This window comes from Carassius gibelio, chromosome A4, assembly GCF_023724105.1.
Source record: "Carassius gibelio isolate Cgi1373 ecotype wild population from Czech Republic chromosome A4, carGib1.2-hapl.c, whole genome shotgun sequence".
In the NCBI taxonomy this organism is placed as follows: domain Eukaryota; kingdom Metazoa; phylum Chordata; class Actinopteri; order Cypriniformes; family Cyprinidae; genus Carassius; species Carassius gibelio.
In genome coordinates, this window is record NC_068374.1 from 36425292 (window position 1) to 36447791 (window position 22500).

At 43.9% G+C, this 22500-nt stretch overlaps 1 protein-coding gene and 1 pseudogene across 1 annotated transcript; one reads left to right on the forward strand and one right to left on the reverse strand.

Moving 5' to 3' along the window:
• Positions 1-157: 157 nt before the first annotated feature.
• Positions 158-3684, forward strand: LOC127980562 (proline-rich protein 5-like). Its single transcript, XM_052585454.1, has 6 exons — positions 158-268; positions 349-406; positions 728-819; positions 932-1072; positions 2151-2289; positions 2366-3684. Exons 1-6 carry the CDS (start codon positions 173-175, stop codon positions 2698-2700), a joined length of 861 nt encoding a protein of 286 aa, XP_052441414.1. The 5' UTR covers positions 158-172; the 3' UTR covers positions 2701-3684.
• Positions 3685-5419: 1735 nt separating this feature from the next.
• Positions 5420-22500, reverse strand: part of LOC127980683 (protein PHTF2-like) — a 19751-nt pseudogene continuing 2670 nt past the window's right edge.

Below are 22500 nucleotides of genomic sequence, written 5' to 3' on the forward strand. Positions count from 1 at the left end.
ACACCAGCACTTTTCCTTGTCTTTCATATTTAAAAAACCCCCACCCTGGTTCTGTGTTCAGTACTGGTCTGGGACTTGTCATGGCACTTGTGTACTGTTGTTGTTCTCTCGTTGACCTGACTGCTTCTATTGTTCTCATTTGTAAGTAGCTTTGGATAAAAGCGTCTGCTAAATGATTAAATGTAAACATCAAACATCTCTGTCTCTCTCTGTCTCTAGGCAGCTCCTGAAGACTGAGTTGGGCTCCTTCTTCACAGAATATCTGCAGGTGATCAGTTGCGTCTCGGATCAATAATCAATCCTAAATGAAGCAGCTATGAACTAAGTCTGATTGTGATTGTGTTGCAGAATCAGCTGCTGACGAAGGGAATGGTGATTCTGAGAGATAAGATTCGCTTTTATGAAGGTAAGATACTGTCTGAACCATTTCTGATGGTTCATGTGTGTTTGTGGATGTGATCTTCAGAAGAATCGTCCACTTGTCTCGCTTCTGAACGTCCTCATCATGTGTCTGTGATGCTGCGGGATCTTCTCTCTTCACTGATGTGACTCCATGTGTTTGAATCCGCTGCTGTTTTGCCAACTTTGTGTTTGTAGTTTTTTTTGTGTGTGTTTTTTATTAGTTTGTTTTCAGTTCTGCTCTCTCTCTCTCTCTCTCTCTCTCTCTCTCTCTCTCTCTCTCTCTCTCTCTCTCTCTCTCTCTGTGTGTGTGTGTGTGTGTGTGCAGGTCAGAAGCTGCTGGACTCTCTGGCAGAAACGTGGGACTTCTTCTTCTGTGATGTTCTGTCCATGCTGCAGGCCATCTTCTACCCCGTCCAGGTACTTCACCAAACACTCCAGTACTATTATTTTGCTGATAGAGCAGATTTATTTGAGTGTGTAAAGGATGAGCTGGTGGTGTATTTATGTGTGTGTGTGTGTGTGTGTTCAGGGGAAGGAGCCGTCTGTCCGTCAGCTGGCTCTGCTGCACTTCAGGAACATCATCACTCTCAACATAAAGCTGGACGATGCTCTGACTCGACCGCGCGCTCGTGTGCCGCCCTCCATCATTCAGATGCTGCTCGTCCTGCAGGTGTGTGTGTGTGTGTGTGTGTGCAGCTGTTTCCCAGCAACCTTTGAGGTGCTCGTGTAAACAAACATCAGAAACTTTGTAACGCTCCTGATTTCCTGAGTCGATGCAGAGCTGAAACTGTCAGTGTTTCTGTGTAGTGCATCTGAAACTCACACGATGACTTCACACAAGTCACATGCGTGTGTGTTTTAGTGTACATGTATTTCCAAGTAAACGTGTGTTGAATTGTGAGTGTTTGTGAGATGTGTGGTTTTCTGTGCTTGCATCATCTCTGACCTTCAGACTGAAATATATCTACACCCTCCTGATTCTTCACAAGGTGTGTGTGTGTGTGTGTTTCAGCTTTGTTTGTGGTTTTATTTCCTGTGTGTCTCAAGGAAAGTCTTTAAAGGGCTCATCATGGTTTTGTTTTGTTTAGTTTTCCGTCTCAAGTCACCGTGATCTGTCAGATGTGATTGTTGGTGATATTCGATCTTAATCACAGCTGCTTGCTGGGTTTCTGACGCTCCTTTCGTTATTTAGGTCATTAAAGGTGCAGTGTGTAATATTGCCAGCTAGCGGTTGACATGGGTCCTGCAAAAACCCAGATCCTGCACAGAACACACATTTCAGACTAGAATTACTGGCTATATCAATATTTTATTTATTTATTTCATTATTTCATTGTCATTCGTATAGAAGTCATTTTCTTTCAGAACAGGATGTCAGCTCAACATCGTGATGTCATCAGCCCAACGCTACAGGACGATATCTGTCTGAGATACAACTATTATAAATCTGGAATCTGAGGGAGCACAAAACTCTAAATATTGAGAAAATCATCTTTAAAGTTGTTAAAAAAAATGTTCTTAGCAATGCATATTACTGAAGTTTTGATATATTTACAGTAGGACATTTACTAAACATCTCCATGGAACATGATCTTTACTTAATATCCTAATGATTTTTCATAAGAGAAATGTATAACTGTGACTCTACAAATATTTCTACAAATATATCTGTGTTACTGAAGACTGCTGATTGAGAATGGAGTGGTGTGTGTGTCGCAGGATGATGTTGATGTGTGTGTGTGTCGCAGGGGGTTCACGAGTCTAAAGGTGTGAGCAGTGATTACCTGAAGCTGGAGTCTCTGGTGCAGAAGGTGGTGTGTCCGTATCTGGGGACGCGTGGCCTGTTCTGCGGCGATGGCTCGGTGGCTCAGAGCTCGTGTGTTCTGGGTGAGCAGCGTCTCAGTGAAGCTCTGGCAGCGGTCACCGCTCTCTCTCTGACCCGTCCTTCCTTTACTGTTCTCAGAGAAGCGTCTCCTGCGCCGATGGCCGCGCTCCAGCGACTCGCACGCCAAGAACCTGGTGGTGCGCTCCAAGAGCTACAACATCCCTGTGCTGACGCCGCTGGAGGAGCACGACCCCGAGAGCAGCGCCGCGGTCAGACGTCACTCCGTGTGTCAGATGACGTCCTGCGCAGAAGAGCCAGACGTCTGTGAGGATCCGTCTCCTCCCGTCTGCTCCGAGACCATCGTGGACCAGATCCTGGAGTCTCTGGACTCAGACACCGAGGGAATCTTCATCGACTTCCGCCGGCAGCGTTCCAGCTCCGACGTCAGCCGGGAGAGCGAGAGCGCGGCGTGACCTTTGACCTGTCCACATGCCGCTGACGATGCACCAGCAGAGCTTTAGAACGAAGGGAGTTTGTTTCTCGACCGTGAGTGTTCAGAAAGCAGACGAACACACTTCTCCGCTGTACTAGTGCACCGAATCATGACCGAGCGCTTTTACATTTATGTGAAGTTGCTTTGAGCAGAATTGGATTACATTAAGATTGTCATTTAGCAGATGGTTTTATACAAATGAGGACAGTAGAAGCAACAAAAGAGCAATGAAATATAAGTGCTGTGACGTCGGTAGCCGAGGGTTAATTGTGCAAAGTTGTGTTTTCAAGATGATAGAGGACTCTTTCAGCAGCGGTGCACATCTAATGCACAAAATCCATTAACAATTTGAACTATTTAAAAAGTTCATTATCAATGCAATTTTGAGACTTTAGGAGAACAATTGGATCTGAAATCATTAGAAAGTGTATAAAGCTAATTGTTAATTGCAGCATGATTTTTTTTTTGTTATTTTGTAATGATTTTTACAATTATGTGTTGAATAATGATTCTGCCTTCAAATATTTTACTAACCAGATAACTATTTTTATTTTAATTCTAATGTTAAGTAAAACGATATTTTGCTGGTGATTAAATAAGTTTGTCCTCATTTAGTATGAGATTTTTTAGGAGATGTGTGAGGTTTAGGTCCCTAAGATCTGTGCTTGGACTGAGACGGTCCTTCAGAAGAGACTGGTCTCCGGTCAGTCCAGCCGCTGCTGACCGCTGGTCACCAATCAGACGGATTTATCCCAGATTCATGTGTGAGAGATCGTGAACAGCGTCTCATTCAAGCACAACACGTGATCTACATGGATGTTAGAACCGATGCTTAGTGACATTCTAGATCTAAAACATTAGTTCCTGATTACACACAGCAGGACTACTGCAGTAAACCGGATTGGGATGTGGTTAAAATTGGGGGGGGGAGTTAACTCAAATTATTTGACATCAGTTACAGTATTGTTCAAAATAATAGCAGTACAATGTGACTAACCAGAATAATCAAGGTTTTTAGTATATTTTTTATTGCTACGTGGCAAACAAGTTACCAGTAGGTTCAGTAGATTCTCAGAAAACAAACAAGACCCAGCATTCATGATATGCACGCTCTTAAGGCTGTGCAATTGGGCAATTAGTTGAAAGGGGTGTGTTCAAAAAAATAGCAGTGTCTACCTTTGACTGTACAAACTCAAAACTATTTTGTACAAACTTTTTTTTTTCTGGGATTTAGCAATCCTGTGAATCACTAAACTAATATTTAGTTGTATGACCACAGTTTTTTAAAACTGCTTGAGATCTGTGTGGCATGGAGTCAACCAACTTGTGGCACCTCTCAGCTGTTATTCCACTCCATGATTCTTTAACAACATTCCACAATTCATTCACATTTCTTGGTTTTGCTTCAGAAACAGCATTTTTGATATCACCCCACAAGTTCTCAATTGGATTAAGGTCTGGAGATTGGGCTGGCCACTCCATAACATTAATTTTGTTGGTTTGGAACCAAGACTTTGCCCGTTTACTAGTGTGTTTTGGGTCATTGTCTTGTTGAAACAACCATTTCAAGGGCATGTCCTCTTCAGCATAGGGCAACATGACCTCTTCAAGTATTTTAACATATGCAAACTGATCCATGATCCCTGGTATGCGATAAATAGGCCCAACACCATAGTAGGAGAAACATGCCCATATCATGATGCTTGCACCTCCATGCTTCACTGTCTTCACTGTGTACTGTGGCTTGAATTCAGAGTTTGGGGGTCGTCTCACAAACTGCCTGTGGCCCTTGGACCCAAAAAGAACAATTTTACTCTCATCAGTCCACAAAATGTTCCTCCATTTCTCTTTAGGCCAGTTGATGTGTTCTTTGGCAAATTGTAACCTCTTCTGCACATGCCTTTTTTTAACAGAGGGACTTTGCGGGGGATTCTTGAAAATAGATTAGCTTCACACAGACGTCTTCTAACTGTCACAGTACTTACAGGTAACTCCAGACTGTCTTTGATCATCCTGGAGGTGATCATTGGCTGAGCCTTTGCCATTCTGGTTATTCTTCTATCCATTTTGATGGTTGTCTTCCGTTTTCTTCCACGTCTCTCTGGTTTTGCTCTCCATTTTAAGGCATTGGAGATCATTTTAGCTGAACAGCCTATCATTTTTTGCTCCTCTTTATAGGTTTTCCCCTCTCTAATCAACTTTTTAATCCAAGTACGCTGTTCTTCTGAACAATGTCTTGAACGACCCATTTTCCTCAGCTTTCAAATGCATGTTCAACAAGTGTTGGCTTCATCCTTAAATAGGGGCCACTTGATTCACACCTGTTTCTTCACAAAATTGATGACCTCAGTGATTGAATGCCACACTGCTATTTTTTTGAACACACCCCTTTCAACTAATTCAACTAATTGCCCAATTGCACAGCCTTAAGAGCGTGCATATCATGAATGCTGGGTCTCATTTGTTTTCTGAGAATCTACTGAACCTACTGGTAACTTGTTTGCCACGTAGCAATAAAAAAAATATACGAAAAACCTTGATTATTCTGGTTAGTCACATTGTACTGCTATTATTTTGAACAATACTGTATTTTAGTGCACTAGCCGTTCATCCGGATCACTGCACACACCTGGTTAGGTCAAAGGTCATAGGTCAAAGGGCTGATGCACCTGATAAGGTCAAGAAGTTAGTGCTGCAAACACTTTTCATGAGATTTATTTTGTACAGTGTGTTGAAATATAAGTTTGACCAGCACAAGATTCTGGTGAAGCTGGCCGTACCTTCATCTGAGAAACATCCAGAAACACAAGATTCTCTCTGAAGTGAACAAGACCGTTCAGTTTCTCCATTTCTTTAAATAGTGTTTCTTTATAACAGAACATTTTCCCTCCATGAACAGAAATATGAATCTATATGAATCAAACTTAAAACAGCATCACAACAACAAAAGGTAACTGTCAGTCTCCTTTACAGAGAGTCGAATACATTCATCTCCAGCAAAAAAAGAATACGAAGGAAAAAGAAAAACACTTTGGTCGTTACGCCGTCGGTCTCGTGTCACGTACAAGACACAAGAAGGACTGAACCATTGACTCTGTAACATTTTCTGCTTTAAAGTGCACATTTCGAAGCTTTCATAGCTGACACACACACACACACACACACACACACACGTGTTTACAGACTGACCGAGTGTGTGTTGGTCACAGACGACACGGGAAGCTCCTGAATCAATGTTCATCTGAACTCACTGACACTTATTGCTGAAAATAAAAAACAAAGCTGAAAAACTGCAGCCCATCAGATGAAACTCAGTTTCAGTTGTGTGTGTGTGTGTGTGTGTGTGTGTGTGTGTCATGATGGGCCTTTTCTGTTGGTTTCAGTAACTCAGATCAGACTGCACTGATCATCTTTCCTATGAGAACGTCACATCAGGAGCTAAAATAATACTTAAAACAATCGTAACAACTAAAACAAATACTTCAGAATAAAAAACAAACACTGAAAGGGTCAAATAAATAGCTGAATTGCACAAGCACTCTGATATGACCGCACACCGGGTCAAGAGTTCACCGTCAGGAGCCCGTCGAGGGGAAACAGCGCCACCATGTGTTTGAGATGAAGATGAACTCAGGATTTGATCTTCCACAGCTGTGAAGCAAACACACAAACTGTGAACACACCGTCAACAACATAAGAGACCCACAATCCACTGCGAGCGGCTCTGACCTTCAGGTTGAAGCCCAGCAGGTCACTGATGACCCCCGACACCGGCCGACAGAATCACCACCTGAGTGATGTTATACAGCAGAGGATTCATGGTCAGACCGTAGAGACGGAACGGAGCGTCCAGCTCCTGCGGGACAGAGACACGGTCAGAGTGTGTGTGTGTGTGAGAGAGAGAGAGAGAGAGTGTGTGTGTGTGAGTGTGTGTGAGAGAGAGAGAGAGAGAGAGAGAGAGAGAGAGAGAGTGAGAGTGTGAGAGAGAGAGAGAGAGAGAGAGTGAGTGTGTGTGTGAGAGAGAGTGTGTGTATGTGTGTGTGTGTGTGTGTGTGTGTGTTCTGATACCTTCAGTAATTTGGTGGCCAGTTTAAGGACGTTGTTGACCAGAGTAAGTTCTTCTTTCTTATTCGGTTTCTTTTCCATTTTCAAGTACAAGTTAATCTGAAACAGAAACACATCAGATGAGCCTCTGGGTGGATTGTGTATCAAGTGTGTGTGTGTGTGTGTGTGTGTGTGTGTGTGTGTGTGTGTGTGTGATGTGTGTGTGGGGACCTGCTCTGTGAGTAAGATGGAGGTGTTGCTGTATTTCTTGCTGGTTTCGGAGCCCAGCGTGACGAAGCGGAGCAGGTACAGCGACAGCGAGCCGCTCCAGATCACCAGCTCCCAGTTATAGTGAAACTCCAGGAACGTCTCGTGCACGTGAAGCAGCTGCAGGAGAAACACGGCCATCAGCAGCGAGTCACACACACCGGTCAGCAGACACACACCAGACTGACCTGAGCGCAGCAGATGAAGACCACCGAGAGCGTGAGCAGGAACGCAGAGGAGACGATCACATCCACCGAGCGCTGCGGACCTCGACGCTGCACACAGACACAGATGGGAAATCATCTCAGCGTTAGGGACACGAGTGTCGCTCTCATCCAGGACTGAACGGACAGCTCCATCAGCTCCGTACCTTCAGGTAAGAGCGCAGCGACAGCCACATCTTAATGTTCTGCACCTTCTTCAGACGGAAATGAGGCACTTCTGATTTTCTGGCCCTCCGCGCCGACGTCAGGTGACCAAACAGCTTCGCAAACAGCAGCCGCTGAAAGACCAGGATCAGGCAGATGCTGAGACGCTGCACAGGAAGCTCTGGGCTCGATGTGTGGAAGCTGACGCCTCACTCACCTGTCTGTACGTCCTCTCAGCCACGCTGAGCAAGAAGAAGAAGAGCCAGATGAGACAGACGCGCACCACGAAGCTCACGCTCACCATCGTCATCACCAGAGCGTCATCAGACGAGCCGAAGGCCACAGACAGCAGCTCACCGGCCGACAGAGACACCAGCTGCTCCGGATCTTTGTGCTGGAACAGTCTGAACGCAAACGGAGTCAAACCCAGCGTCACAGACACCAGATTCCCCAAGATCTGATAGCCGATCCCTGGAGTGTAGAGATTGACCTGTGGACGAGATCATGTGGTCAGCAGACGCTCAGTGTTTATCAGTTCACTGCCTTGCTTCCTCTGCTTCACACTCACCCTGTTCATTATCATGCCGCTGATTTCCAGCACAGACATGTCTGCTTTCTTGCATTCGTTTCCTTCCCACACGATGGCACTGACGCGCTCCAGGCCTGGATTAGAGCTGTGCAGCCACGGCAGGTGACCCTTCTCCAGCAGAGACACACACACACACACACACACACACACACACATCATTTACATGCTTACAGCAACAAAACACCAGGGCCCAGTAGTTCAAAAAGTATCATCTGGATCAGAATGATCTGGATTTGGAGATCTCATGTTCTGTTATCCAGGATCAGGTGACCCATCTGACTTTTGTGCCATTTTCAAAGCAAAATATTTTAATGAAATATAATATTTTTGTTTGATATTGAGAGCTATTTGGGGATTAAATGATATATTACACGTTACAAAATGTTGTAAATTTTGGACCCAGTTTTAAAGTTTTATTACATTTTTGTTCCTGAAACGCATCCCTTCTGCTGGGAATAATCAGAATAATCCCATTTTTTTTGTGGGGATCAAAAGTAACCGGATCTTACTAACTGGTTTGAGCAACACCAAACTGAGGATTTAATCCAGATCAAAACCAAGACTGGATTTTGTGATCTAATCTGAATTCAGAATCCCCCTTTTCCTCTTAAACAACCCAGTTTCAAGATGTGATCCAATCCAATGGCCAAAATCTTGATCAGATTACTGTAGAAGAGCTGACCGCAGCCGTCGTGAGATCACCTGACCGGATCGGTGACACACCCTGATGGAACGGGTCGTCTCTGAACTCTTTCTTGGAGGCAGAGCAGATGGCGGATCCGTCGGCGTCTGTTTCGCTGGAGCAGGAGGAGCGGCAATCGGCGCAGTGCAGGAAGTCCCTCCCACAGAACATCCTCTGTCTCAGACTCGTGTCGTGCGCTCTCAGAGTCCCTGCGTCCTCGAGCTGGAGCACCGCGAGCTGCAACTGGTGCCCGACTTCAGCGTCTCCTGATACCAGACCATAACACATGAAGGAGCGGTGTTTGAGCTCCCTGCAGAAGAGACTGGTCGTGGTGTGTGTGTGGTGTGTGTGAGAGAGAGAGAGAGAGAGAGTGTGTGTGTGTGTGTGTGTGTGTGAGAGAGAGAGAGAGAGAGAGAGAGTGTGTGTGTGTGTGTGTGAGAGGAGAGAGAGTGAGTGTGTGTGTGTGTGTGAGAGAGAGAGAGAGAGAGAGTGTGTGTGTGTGTGAGAGAGAGAGAGAGAGAGTGTGTGTGGTGTGTGTGTGTGTGTGTGTGAGAGAGAGAGAGAGAGAGAGAGAGAGAGTGTGTGTGTGTGTGTGGTGTGTGGTGTGTGGTGAGAGAGAGAGAGAGAGAGAGAGAGAGTGTGTGTGTGTGTGTGTGTGAGAGAGAGAGAGAGAGAGAGAGAGAGTGTGTGTGTGTGTGAGAGAGAGAAGAGAGAGAGAGAGAGAGAGAGAGTGTGTGTGTGTGTGTGTGTGAGAGAGAGAGAGAGAGAGAGAGAGAGAGTGGAGTGGTGTTGTGTGTGTGTGAGAGAGAGAGAGAGAGAGAGAGAGTGTGTGTGGTGTGTGTAGAGAGAGGTGGAGTGTGTGTGTGTGAGAGAGAGAGAGGAGTGTGTGTGTGTGTGTGTGTGAGAGAGAGAGAGAGTGGAGTGTGTGTGTGTGAGAGAGAGAGAGAGAGAGAGAGAGAGAAAGAGAGAGAGAGTGAGTGTGTGTGTGTGTGAGAGAGAGAAAGAATGGAGTGTGTGTGTGTGTGTGTGTTACCTCAGCAGTGTAATGCTTCTTGTAGGGGTGTGTTTTTCCTGTTGCGCAGCGTGCAGTCACTGTTCTTGCGCTCCAGTCCCCTGCGGAGCGTGCTGTAGTTCTCTGGGTCTTCTTCACTGGACGCTTCACCCGACATGTTCTCCCCCCCACGAGGAACAGCAGCCTCGGACAGACACTGACACACACAGAACACATGTCAGTCATGCTTCCCCACGTGTGTGTGTGTGTTTCTGTGTGTGTGGATAGGGTGTTTTCAGTGAAGTATGGTGACTGTTTCATCTACAGCCTCTATATTACGTGTGGGGTTCCTCAGGGTTCTGTTATTGGCCCTGTATTGTTTTCCTTTTACATGCTGACTCTAGGCTCGATTTTTAAAGAAATAGTTTGTCTTACCATTTGAATGCTAAAGATACACAACTTTCACCCTTTGAAATATATAGAGAATTGTGGCTCAAATTTACTTTTGGCATGTCTGGAAGAGGTGAAATTGCCCACAATTCGATTAAACCAGTGGTCCTTACGTCTGGCTCGTGAGATCCACTAATCAAACACAGAGTTTTCTAATCAGTGTCTTCAGGATCTTTAGAAAATCACAGGAAGGTGTGTTTGATTAGGGTTGGAGCTAAACTCTTCAGGAAATAGTGAGCCAGATCTCGTGAGCCAGATTTGAGGATCACAGAGTTAAACCAAAGTGAAACAGATATTTTTTTATTTTTTGCCCCACTAGAGGATGCTCAGACATCGCCACTTCTTTAGGTCCTTGGTCAGCCTACTGTCAAGACCACATAAGGAATTTAGTAGGGGTGGTGAAAAAAATCGATTATTGATTAATCGCGAGTATGTTATGGACGAGTATGAATCGATTATTAAATTTTCAAAAATCGATTTTTTTTTTTTTTTTTTGCATTATTTTATTTTGTAAAAAAAAATTATACCGGGAGTTGAACGTCACGAACGCGCCCAGTTCCAGTTAGCAAGCAGCCAGAACAGGTGTGTAAAATGGAAAAACCAGGAGCGAGCAACCAACCGAACCACCCAGCTCCATCTGGGCTCAAAGCAAGCGTGTGGATTTATTTTGGTTTTCATGGCAGGAGCTCTAACCCTCTTGGCACCATGGTCGAGTTTACGCGACAAGATGCGGCACGGAATAAAACGGCCGATTTTGTCAAATAGGGTGTCAAATTTCACGCGACCTCCCCTGCACCAGATAGCAGACATGTAATACTTAATCTCTGACTCAAAAAAACGTAATGCTCCTTAACAAAATCTTCGAGAGCGCATTGAATCAGTGCGAAAAAAAAAGCGGAGCTACTGTGAGAGTGAGCCATTTTATCTGACCAATGTTGTCAACGTCAGCGAGTATTGGCATTAGATTATTATTATTATCATTATTATTTTTATTATTATCTAATGGCATCAATAAGGCTTCAATAAACCCGCAATGAAGTGTTGGGACTTCTATTCGCGGACACTGATTCTGAAGGGGAATATCTGTATCCAGAAGATGACGGTGATATTGAAAGTGAAAGTACACCAAGCACAAACGGTGAATCCTTTGCCCAATGTAAATGGTCCTTTGCCAAATGTCAGAGGTGTGAACAATGTTTGCAGGGGTCGGAGTGTTCATTGCGAAATTAGCAGGCGTGTTAGTGTTGCGGGGACGAAGCGGGAGATTTTTTCCGCGCTAGACATGTATATTTGTCTTCTGACCGCACCTCTCCGCAATCGCGGTGACAGTATTGTAGTGGAAACTTTGTCCAATGCCTCTGGGTATGTGAGGAGGCAAGGTGGGGAGTCGCAATGACCCTGACAGTAGTCCGAGCTGTGCACACTCAGCACGTGCGCGAGGCAGATCTGGCCGCGCTGCTCATAGCAGAAGCAGAGGCGATGTGACACGGGGCATAGATTTTGAACTAAAATGGTCTTGTCTACTTGTGTTTGTGTGTCATATGAATAATATATATGTGCCCCATACATGGAATCAGAGTGCCTGCTGCATGTAGTAAACTGAAAATCCCAACCGCTACATGCATTCGGTTTGTTTCTACCATTTATTAGTAATGATTTACACAGTTTGTTTACTACTTACTGTTGTGAAATGGAAAATCAATAATCGTTAATCGAGAATCGTTAATAATCGAAAATCGACTGTAATCGAATCGGGACTTCAATAATCGTAATCGAATCGAATCGGGAAATCAGACAGATTAACCACCCCTAGAATTTAGGAGTTGTGTTCGATCCAGATTTGTAATTTGACAAGCAGGTTAATGCTGTGGTTAACAGTTGTATTTGCTAGATTAGGTCTCTTGATTTTTTTAGACAGTCATCTAGGTCTTTAAGATTATTTTCTTACTGTCCCGACTCATTTTAAGCTGAGAGAGGATCAGGACTTTGCTGTTGCAGGTCCAAGGCTTTGGAATAGCCTAACATCTGAGATTAGAGAGATTACGTACAAAAATATTTTCAAAGCTGGGGTTAAAAATAATTACTTGTCATTACCTTTCAAGAATTAGGGTTAGTATCGGTTTTTTTATTTGGATTTGATGTTTTATTTAATGTATGTACCTGTATGTTGATTGTACAGCACTTTGGTCTGCAGGTGCAGGTGTATAGTGCTTCATAAATAAGTGCGCGAGTGTGTGTGTGTGTGTGCGCTTGCGTGGGTGTGTGTGAGTGCGTGTGTGTGTGTGTGTGTGTGTGTGTACTTGTATTTCTATTCTGGTGGGGACTTAAACCTGAATACACACAGACTCATGGGGACTCGTGTCACGGTGGGGACCTAAATTGAGGGGTAAACAAGCTAATAAATTACACAGAATGAAGTTTCTTGAAAATCTAAAAATGCAGAAGGTTTCCTGTGAGGGTTAGGGTTAGGGTTGGTGTAGGGCGATAGAAAATACGGTCTGTACAGTATAAAAACCATTACACCTATGGAGAGTCCCCACAAGGATAGCTGACCAGACATGTGTGTGAGTGCGTGTGTGTGTGCGTGCGTGTGCGTGTGTGTGTGTGTGTGTGTGTGTGTGTGCGTGCGTGTGTGTGTGTGTGTGTGTGTGAGTGTGTGTGTGTGTGTGTGTGTGTGTACCTTCCCCGTGGGCGGCAGGATCCGCTGGTTTGGGGTGTGCTGGAGGCTCCAGTGTGTCTCGGAGCGCAGCAGGTCGCAGTGAGGCTCGTGCAGCTGTAAACCCTCCTCGCTGCTTTTGCTGGTGATGCGGCCGTCCAGAGACACGTATCCATTGTCCGTCTCTGTAGACTTATCGATGGACAGCTTGGACTTCTTAGACCTGATGGGACAGTGAGGAAAAGAGCAGGTTCTACTAAAGGCTGTGTGTTTGATCAAGTGATGTGTGGAAGCGCAGCTCTAGTCCTCCACAGCAAACACTGATGGGAGCTTGTGAACCGTTTCTGGAGACAGTAAGCACTGTGCTTCTGGGGAATAATGATGAGAAGTGCAAACATGGAGCAGATGGAATAAAATAGCTACAAAATCCCTTTGTCTAGTGATGAACCTCATTGAGAGACTTAAAACTGCACTGGAGCACGAAGAGATGTGGTTTCAGGAAGAGATGTTGTACCCAAGAAGATTGTAAGAGGAGATGAGAGAAAGAGAGAAATACACACCCCGCTTTAAAGATACCATGCCAGAAATCTCTGAAGAAAGTGACGAGGCCGTGTGAGCCGGCGGACAGCGAGCCCTGCGGAGATCCCTCCTGCGTGTTATCAGTAGTGCTAGAGCCGTCGCCTTCTCTATGAATGTCCAAATGAGCCGCTTTCCTCAACTTCCTTTAGCGAGAGACAGCAAAGTGCAGAAAACTTAGAAATCTTAGAATCTTTGATTCCCAGAGTCAAGCGAAGCGAAAGGCCTGAAAGAGACGCCGATTCAGCAGAGATGATTCAACCGAACTCTAAAATGATTCATTTACATTCGGGCTTGTTAATCAAAATCCTATGGATTTTATATCCTACAGAAAATTAATTTTCATTCATGCTTCTGGAATACGACTGATCATTTGTGCTTGTAATGCCATTTATTTTTATGATGCTGACAATCGCCTTACAATGAAGACATTAGTGTCTGTCACAAGTGTGAATTTGATTTGGATCTTCAAATTAAGAGAAAGACTTTTTCATGAATTCAGCGAAATCATCTCAACGTTTTGACGCTTCCCTCGATTTCATCGGTAGTGTTTCACTGTCAGTGAGATGGCTGAACTTCAGAAGAAAGCAGTGACACAGAAGAGGAGAGTCTGACCTGCGCCGTCTCCCGCCGCTGCTGGCTTTAGGAGTGTGTGTGGAGACGATCTGGCAGTGAACGGTTCCTAACAGCAGCATCAGCCAGATGGCACCAAACACTTCTGTGACGGGGACGTCGTGAGGACTGGAGACGCTGAAGAACAACGCCGCTGCGAGCACTGCAACACAACACACACACACACACACACACACACACACACACGATGACACGAGGAGTGCTACTCCTCCTCCAAAAAACTATCTTAAAACATACATAATCCAGTACAACTAATCAAAGAAATGTCCATCGTTAGGACAGTAAAATAAGCTCAAATTTAAGTTTCACTTTCAGCCATGACGAACATGGATTATTTTAAGGAGAGATGTTACACAATTATTACACACACTCCCTGTTCTCTTTAGTAACCTGTAAAAACAAAAGCACCTCAACTCCACCCAGCTCTATATACACATGTCTCTGACAAGAAAAACAAGTACAGTGACCTCAGTGAACAACATAAAAAACAATCATACGCATCAGTCTAACTGAAGGAGTGATTCGCGGCTGGATGTGTTGATGTGAATCACCATCAGAGCATCACAAACACACCTGACCAAAACCACACTCTAATCACAGTATGATACAATAATTCTGTCTGACATTTGTCTGCAGAAAAACAAGCGATTGTGTTTGATGAAATGCTCACTTACCTTGCAGCAGGTAGAGAGACAGCAGCAGGTAGAACACGGCTCTCGACGTCACCTGAATCCACCAGCGGAAGAAAAATGGGAAGAAAACCACTCTAACAATGCCCTTCCGGGTCAGAGAGGTCCACGGGCTCTCCGGCTTCGCTTTAGCAAACGCAGAGCCTGACAAATAAAACACAAGATGAGTTATGAGCCACGACTGACCTGGGAAACAGACCTGAATGTGACGTGAACACAGACACCAAAAACATCTAATACAGGTATGTGTGTCTGACCTCTGACCAGATCCACATCAATCAGGTCCGGCTTCACGTGACCGGTCTTCTTCGGTTTGTTCCTCAGACCCTGCAGACAGACAGAGAGATGCTGAAACTCATCAGAGACCCTCATCAGACAGAGAGAGACGCTTGACAGACAGACAGAGAGACAGAGAGACGCTCGACAGACAGACAGGATGACTTACAGGTGCATTTTCCATTACGGACCTGCATAAAACTTTAGCGATATTTTATAAATGTCAATCAAAAACGAATGCAAAATGACATCGTTTCCATTTACTTATATTATGCGACTATATATTGTATATTGTAGCCACCGCACTAGCCATTATTTTAATCAAAGGAGACAGCTGCTTATGGGACGCTTCTGAAACGTGCCGTGGCGCAGTAGATATAAAAACAAACACTGAATACAGTGGCCGCGTCAGAGCCATAATGCACATGTTCAGTGAAAATAAAGGGTTTTCCAGGCATTCATGGTAAGAAAAGCACTTTATACTTAAGAATGACCTTATATAAAGCTTTTCTTGGAGGTTATAGTACATTAAAGAATGATCATGTGACTTATGTACACCAGATGACCTCTTTCCATCGCAGTTTTTCAATATATTCCTTTTTCTAATTGCCTAAAAACCACATCATGCAAGCTTAAAAATTTATTTTTTGCAACATGGGAGTTTTTGTTTCCATTAGGTATTTTTTTCAATTCACAATTTCAAATGGCACAATTTTATGGTAATGGAACCGCAAGCAGATCATTCATACTGACGGAGCAAACCATGCATCTCAGCGCACACACACTTATCATATCAGTTTAATTAAAAAAGATTAAGTAGATAAATGAGTGAATTCATGACCAGAGTGCAATAAAGACTTTCAGCAGGATCTGAAGTTGCTGTTTTAGTCACATTACCAACAGATTATTAGGGATTTACAACTCGTTTATTCATATGAAGACCAGTCACCAGTTCAAATCTGAGATAAGTTCACTTATCCAGAGTGAGAAAAAGGGCTGTCAAAATCACTCTGGACCCCTCACATCCAGCACACTCCCTCTTTGAACTGTTGTCATCTGGTCGACGCTACAGAGCACTGAGCACCAGAACGACCAGACACAGGACCAGTTTCTTCCCTCAGGCAATCCATCTTATGAACAGCTGACAATAATGGCGAACACACTACACTTTATATTTATATACACACACACTTTATTTATCTAACACACATACTTAGTATACACTTAAATTTTGCACACAATATATATGTACATACATAACTTCACTTTGTAATATATCTGCCTACAATTGTCATTTGTATATTGTCATTCACTGTCTACATATTTGTATTTTTTATTCTTTTATTATGTGTTTTATGTTCTGTCGCTGTCATTCTGTTGTACTGCGGAGCTTCCGTCACGAAAACAAATTCCTCGTATGTGTAAACATACCTGGCAATAAAGCTCATTCTGATTCTGATTCTGATTCTGAAATACCAGTTCACACACAAACACGAGCCTAACACCTCTCATGGTGTTTGTGATGCTGTCTATTAAGGGTGCAGTGCTGTTTCATGCCCTCATTAGTTTCCTGTAGCACTAGCACTGATGTAACCAGAGAGCCGTGTAACGTGGCCCGTCTTCTGCTAATAACCAGCTGTAAACAGCAGATATTCACACAGACAGCAATATCTCAAGATCAGAACCAGCCGCAAACAACAAAAACACACAGATGTGCTTCCTGTCCATCCCTGCTCACTTGTGTTGTAGTGGACGACACTTCCAGTGACCCAACTCTCTTCTCTAATTCCAATTTTTAACTATTCTATCAAATAAAAGGCAGAAACTTATATAAATATTACTTTAAAACCGATTCAGGCCTGACATTATTACAAATCTTTTAAATTTCCACAAATAATTAAAAGCAGCGCAATCAACAAATTATGATGTAGAACCAAGTTGAACACAAACAGCACGCTCACACACACACACACACACACACACACACACCGCTGATGGCAGACTAACAGTCATTTCATCAATACTTTGAGATTCTGAAATATAATAACTGTAGTCAGTCCTGACATGAAATGGGTCGCTCAGAGAATATGCTGATTAAATGAGCTGCATTCAAACCATCGTTAAGTAGGGGGGCTCCGATCACGATCGTCCGATCGTTAATGTGCATCTCGTCAGTAAAGCCGGTTCTCTAATCAGGGGTTAATTCCATCAGGTGCGTGATTTCACATAGAGCAGCTGTTACTACACAGAGCCGCTGTTAATAGAGAAGATGCGCAAATCCACTTCATTTTCAGCGTTTATTGGCGCATCTTCTCTATTAACAATGGCTCTGTGTAGAAACAGCTGCTCTATGTGAAATCACGCACCTGATGGAATTAACCCCTGATTAGAGAACCGGCTTTACTGACGAGATGCACATTAACGATCAGACGATCGTGATCGGAGCACGCCTATCGTTAAGTATCGATAAATGTAGAGCTGAAACAACGAATCGATTTAATCGATTAAAATCGATTATTAAAATAGTTGTCAACTAATTTAGTAATCGATTCGTCGCTAAATAAATTTTATTTGCCATAAGCGGCTCATTTCGTGCATATTTCAAATCTGCGGTGACCAAAGTGTGGCAGTAATGAGCCACCGGAGGTTTTACTCAGCCAGTACAGCAGGTGAAGTAGCGAATAGCCAATAGCTGGCCTCGTTTTATGTCATGTGCTTCCCGAACAGCGTCTATGCAGCATTCAGCGGGAAGTGGGAGTACTTTACTTTGAGCCTTTAAAATGAAGAGTAACCTGTAAACTCTGCACTACTGAACTGTTTAAAGGGCCGTTCATATATCGTGTCTTTTGCGTGCTCAAGTTCGTTATTTCCTATGTAGGCGCGCAGTATGCACTCTCATAATGGAAGCGACGCGGTCGCGACACGCACGCGGTGCGATGCGCCCGTTTTTCCAGGCGCGTCCACACCGCATCCATTTATCCTTTGCTGAAATTTCCGGGTCTTCATGGAGAGGGCACGTCATGGAGAGAGCACGTCATGGTTGCTTAGCAAAGGCAGACGCCTCAGGGGCGCTTCTGCCCGAGCGCTTTGGAAAGAAGGAGAAAGCGACGCGACTAGCGTTTTCCACGCGTTTTTAGGTGCGATATGTGAACGGCCCATAAGAATTTTATTTGTGCAGATTCTCCAGTACAAGGTTGTTTGCAAATGTTTAGTCGTAAAAGCTGATAACATTGCTTTTTAACAGTTAACATTTAAAGCTTTACAAAATGTTATGTGATCAGTTTGTCGTTTACCAGTTCATAATTCAGACTTGCAGCCTAATTATGACTGAATGAGAGAGGTAAAATGCACTTCTTTTCTAAGTATTCACTGCTCTTTTTCACACAGCAGGTTTTTTGTGTGTGTCCCATTTTTTTTTTCTGGACAACCTTCTGATGGATTTTACTTTAAATTGTGAGTTCCATTCAGGTTTCATGCCATTGGCACTTTTTTTCGAATGATTGTTTACAATTTCACAGCATAAGCTATAAAGCTTTTTCCCAGTAAATAATAAAATACAATGCACTGCAATTTTATTCTGTTTTATCCTTATACTTTGTGAAAATTTGTTCTCAAAGATTCCTTAAGCTTTGTTTGGGATGTTAAACTACTTTAGGAGCTCTAAGGACTGCCATGGTGAAAACAATATTTGAAATCTCCTTGTGAATTTTGCTAGAGTATGGGTCAGTGTTTTGATTGCAGAAGAGTTCGACAAAGGATTACTAACATAAAACAACTCCAGGTATATTTTTGATGAGGATATGACAATGCAAAATGGTTAAAATCTCTTAAAAATCTATGCTGAATGATAAAGACCCTTTATTAATAATTTACTTGGGGAAAAAATGGAAAAAACTAAAATATAAGTACATAAACCGATTAATCGATTAATCGTAAAAATAATCGACAGATTAATCGATTATCAAAATAATCGTTAGTTGCAGCCCTAGATAAATGCACAACCTGTGACTCACATCCTCTGTTAATGCATCGTTTATTATTTGTACTCCGAATATTACAGATGACTTTAACACTTCTAGTTTCAGGATGTGTGCTGAATCAGAGTCGGTCAGTGTGAGTGAACGTCTTCCTCCTGCAGCTCATTCAGAGGATCTGGCCAGAATGAAGCTTGACTCAGACTTTCTGATGTCTTTATTTTCGTCCGCCTAACCCTAGTTACGCAAGACATTCGGCCAAACATGAGTCACAGCGCAACCAGTCAAAGACAAATAAACAAACTCAATGCAGATTCCCTCTCGAGCTCCAGCCAATGACTACAACAAATCCTCTATTTCCTCATCATCATCAGAAGCATGTGTGAGGAGTTTAAGACGTTCAGCTAAATCTCAGTAGATTACAGTAAACCCTGGTGTTACTGATGTGACCTTGTCAAATCTGAACATGCTCTCACACAAATACAAGCGTCCAGTTGTTAAAAACCCACACGCAGTGCCCCCTACAGGCTGAGAGCAGCACTGTACTCACCCCTCTGATAAACTGCTTCGAGTGAAGGGAGACAGAGACAAGTTTAAAGGAAGAATGAGTGAATAACACACTAACAGACACACACACACACACACACACACACACACACACACACTCTTGCAGAGGCAGTATGAACAGGTGAAAGTCTAATCAAGAGTCGATGATTCGTTACCTTGATCTCTCGCTGTTCCACTGATTTCTCCCATATCTGCTGGTCATACGCACCAATCTGACGACGAGACACAGACAGGTTACACATCCAAATCAGTCAGAAATCATCCAATCAAACACTTTCTCCTGAGACTGTGTCAGTCTGGATCGACAGAAACGGACAGATTCACTCCTATTTACTGGAAAAGTGCACTGATCTGTCACCAGTCAGTGCAAACACACCCAGAGCTGGTTCTGCGTGTTCATTATGTGATCAGACATGTTTAAAGAGGAGATGGTGATGAATGTTTTCTGGGTCGGAGCGCCGGCGCAGGATGGAGTCTGGAGATGCATGAAACACAAGCGTGAATGGATGCGGTGCTCTGATTGTGTCTGGGGTCTATAAGAACTGCAGCGCGGTGTCATGTGAACGCTGGAGGTGAAGACGGCCGCGCTGGACTGCAGTCACACGGTGGAAAAGACTCAATAATTCACGAGTTCAGTCTCATTAAACATACAGCGTGCACAACCCTGCAGGAGAACGACCTGTGAATGTCTAAGCTTCATCTGTTCTGAAACAGTCACAGGATTCGTCCATAACTACAGTGAACTGAACTCTAATAAACCCTTCAGCTTCAGTTCGTCAGTACATCATCATCATCATCATCATCATCAGTGTCACACACAGACAAACATGAACTCAGTGTGAGGAAACATCTACAGATCTCAGATCACTCACCTTCTTCTGGTACCAGAGCACAGCATCACGCACCTTCGACGCCATTTACATGTCAGGAGTCACTCGCTGGAGCATCGTAATCTGTGAGAGAGACGGGAGGAGATCAGACGGAGCTCTGCGGTCTGACGCACTTAAGCTCTTCTTACCTGCAGCACAGGTGTGTCTCACACACACACACACAGAAGTGCAGAGTCACACACATAGTTGTCATGATTATGCTGCGCACAACATAGTGGTAGAGATCAACACAAACAACAAACACTGAGAGGAGAAAAACACCACACAGTTACATGTTTTATCTGAAGTGAATGAAAAGCTGCATTGAGCTGGAGGCTGAAACACTTCTCTTCCCCGATCTACAGTCGGCTGACGGTCAGACACACAGATTTGAGGTGACTGATTTCATAGAAAATTAGTGTCTGATGGTCACAGAGTTTTCAGCTTCAGAGACTGATTCAATCCAGTTGGAGGAGATCTAATATTTTCAGAACCAATTCACACATTGTTTTATTTGTCACATGTCTCCTAGTAGTTCAGTGTTTCTCTGTGACGGTTTGTAAAGTGGCTCAGTTTATGATCTCTAGTGATTTAAGATCTGTTGAGATTTTTAGCTCAAGTCAAACTCATGACATCACTGTTTCTAACGCCACGATCTACTGTTTAAGAGACACAAACTCTATTTGTCTGATTCATGAGCGCTAAGACCAGACATCTCTCTCTCTCTCTCACACACACACACACACACACACACCTGACATCACATCACACACAGATGAGCTTTTTTTACCCATCCACGTCATCAACATCAAATTTAGCACAAAGCAGGCCTCAGCAGAACGGGAAGATGAAACAGCCTGAAGGGACACACACTCACTAGTGCACACTGAAGAGTGGACAGACCGGTCCTGCGCTCACTAAACACTTTCATTTGCATCTGATTTGTGCTCCTGTCAGACAACACAAACATCAACAGCTTCTGATTTAGGGTTCATCTTCTGAAACTGCCGAATATCAATCATCTCAAAGACACACACAGATCAGTGTGACTCAGGGTGCTTTCACACTAGCACTTTTGGTGCGCACCCGGGGTCGATTGACGTCAGACTTCGGTTCGTTTGGATGATGTGAACGCTGTCTTCTGTACTCGGATGCGCACCCGTGAACCGTACCTGAGTCTGCTTAAAAACGGTGGTCTGGGGTACGCTTCATGTGAACTCTGGTACGGTTCACTGCTCATTTGAACCTAGATCAGATCTGTCATAACGGACGCTTTTACAGCAGCAGCGGCACTTCATTACACAACAATAAATAAAACCGTTCTAGACAAAACCAGCAGGAAATCAACACACACACACATACACACACACACACACACACCTATCTGCTGATGTGTAACCCAACACATGGCTGTGCATATTTCATGAAGGAGATGGACAGCAGTGTGTGTGTCACATCTGATACTGTGTGTGTGTGTGTCTCTGGAGGTCACACTGCAGTGTGTGTGTGTGTGTGTGTGTGTGTGTTCGTGTGTTCTTCACAGGCTAAATAAAGCAGCGCGTCTTCCTGCATGCGTTTGTAAGAGGAAACCATTGCATTTAAACTGTCTCTTAAGCCTTATGCAGAATCTCACCTCAAAACACAAAGACTAACAACTACACACACACACACACACACACACACACACAGAGAGTGATTATTCCTAACCCATCTGTCACTTAGAGAAGTCAGGACTTGTCCAGATGAGTCTGAAACACACGAGTGAACAGACGGATGAGATGAAGAGCGCTGAGGAAACTCTCTGATCTCTGGTCAGACGTGAAGCTATTCATGGAACAAACATCTTAAAATATCCTGCAGGAGCAGCGCATGACGCTCCAGACACTCACAGGTGGAAAATCACTGAGCTCAGGGTTACACACACACACACAAGATTCAATCCGGACACATTAGCACTCATATTTCAGTCCATCACACAGAGGTTTTAGAGAACGTTTCAGAAACGGTTCACTCACACTGAATAAAAAACTTATTTGACAAAAGAAACGCTTCACTCAGAAGAACTTACAGAGAATCTGATGGAGCGCTGCTGCAGGACGAGTGACCGACACGAGCGAGAACACAACACCGAGTCAAGGTCAAAGCTGAC

Bases quoted from the DNA above. Each gene is read 5' to 3' on its own strand.
- LOC127980562 (XM_052585454.1), top strand. From the start codon at position 173: ATGATTAAATGTAAACATCAAACATCTCTGTCTCTCTCTGTCTCTAGG. The intron at 269-348 runs GTGATCAGTTGC...ATTGTGTTGCAG, and splicing joins TCTTCACAGAATATCTGCAG to AATCAGCTGCTGACGAAGGG. The intron at 1,073-2,150 runs GTGTGTGTGTGT...TGTGTGTCGCAG, and splicing joins AGATGCTGCTCGTCCTGCAG to GGGGTTCACGAGTCTAAAGG.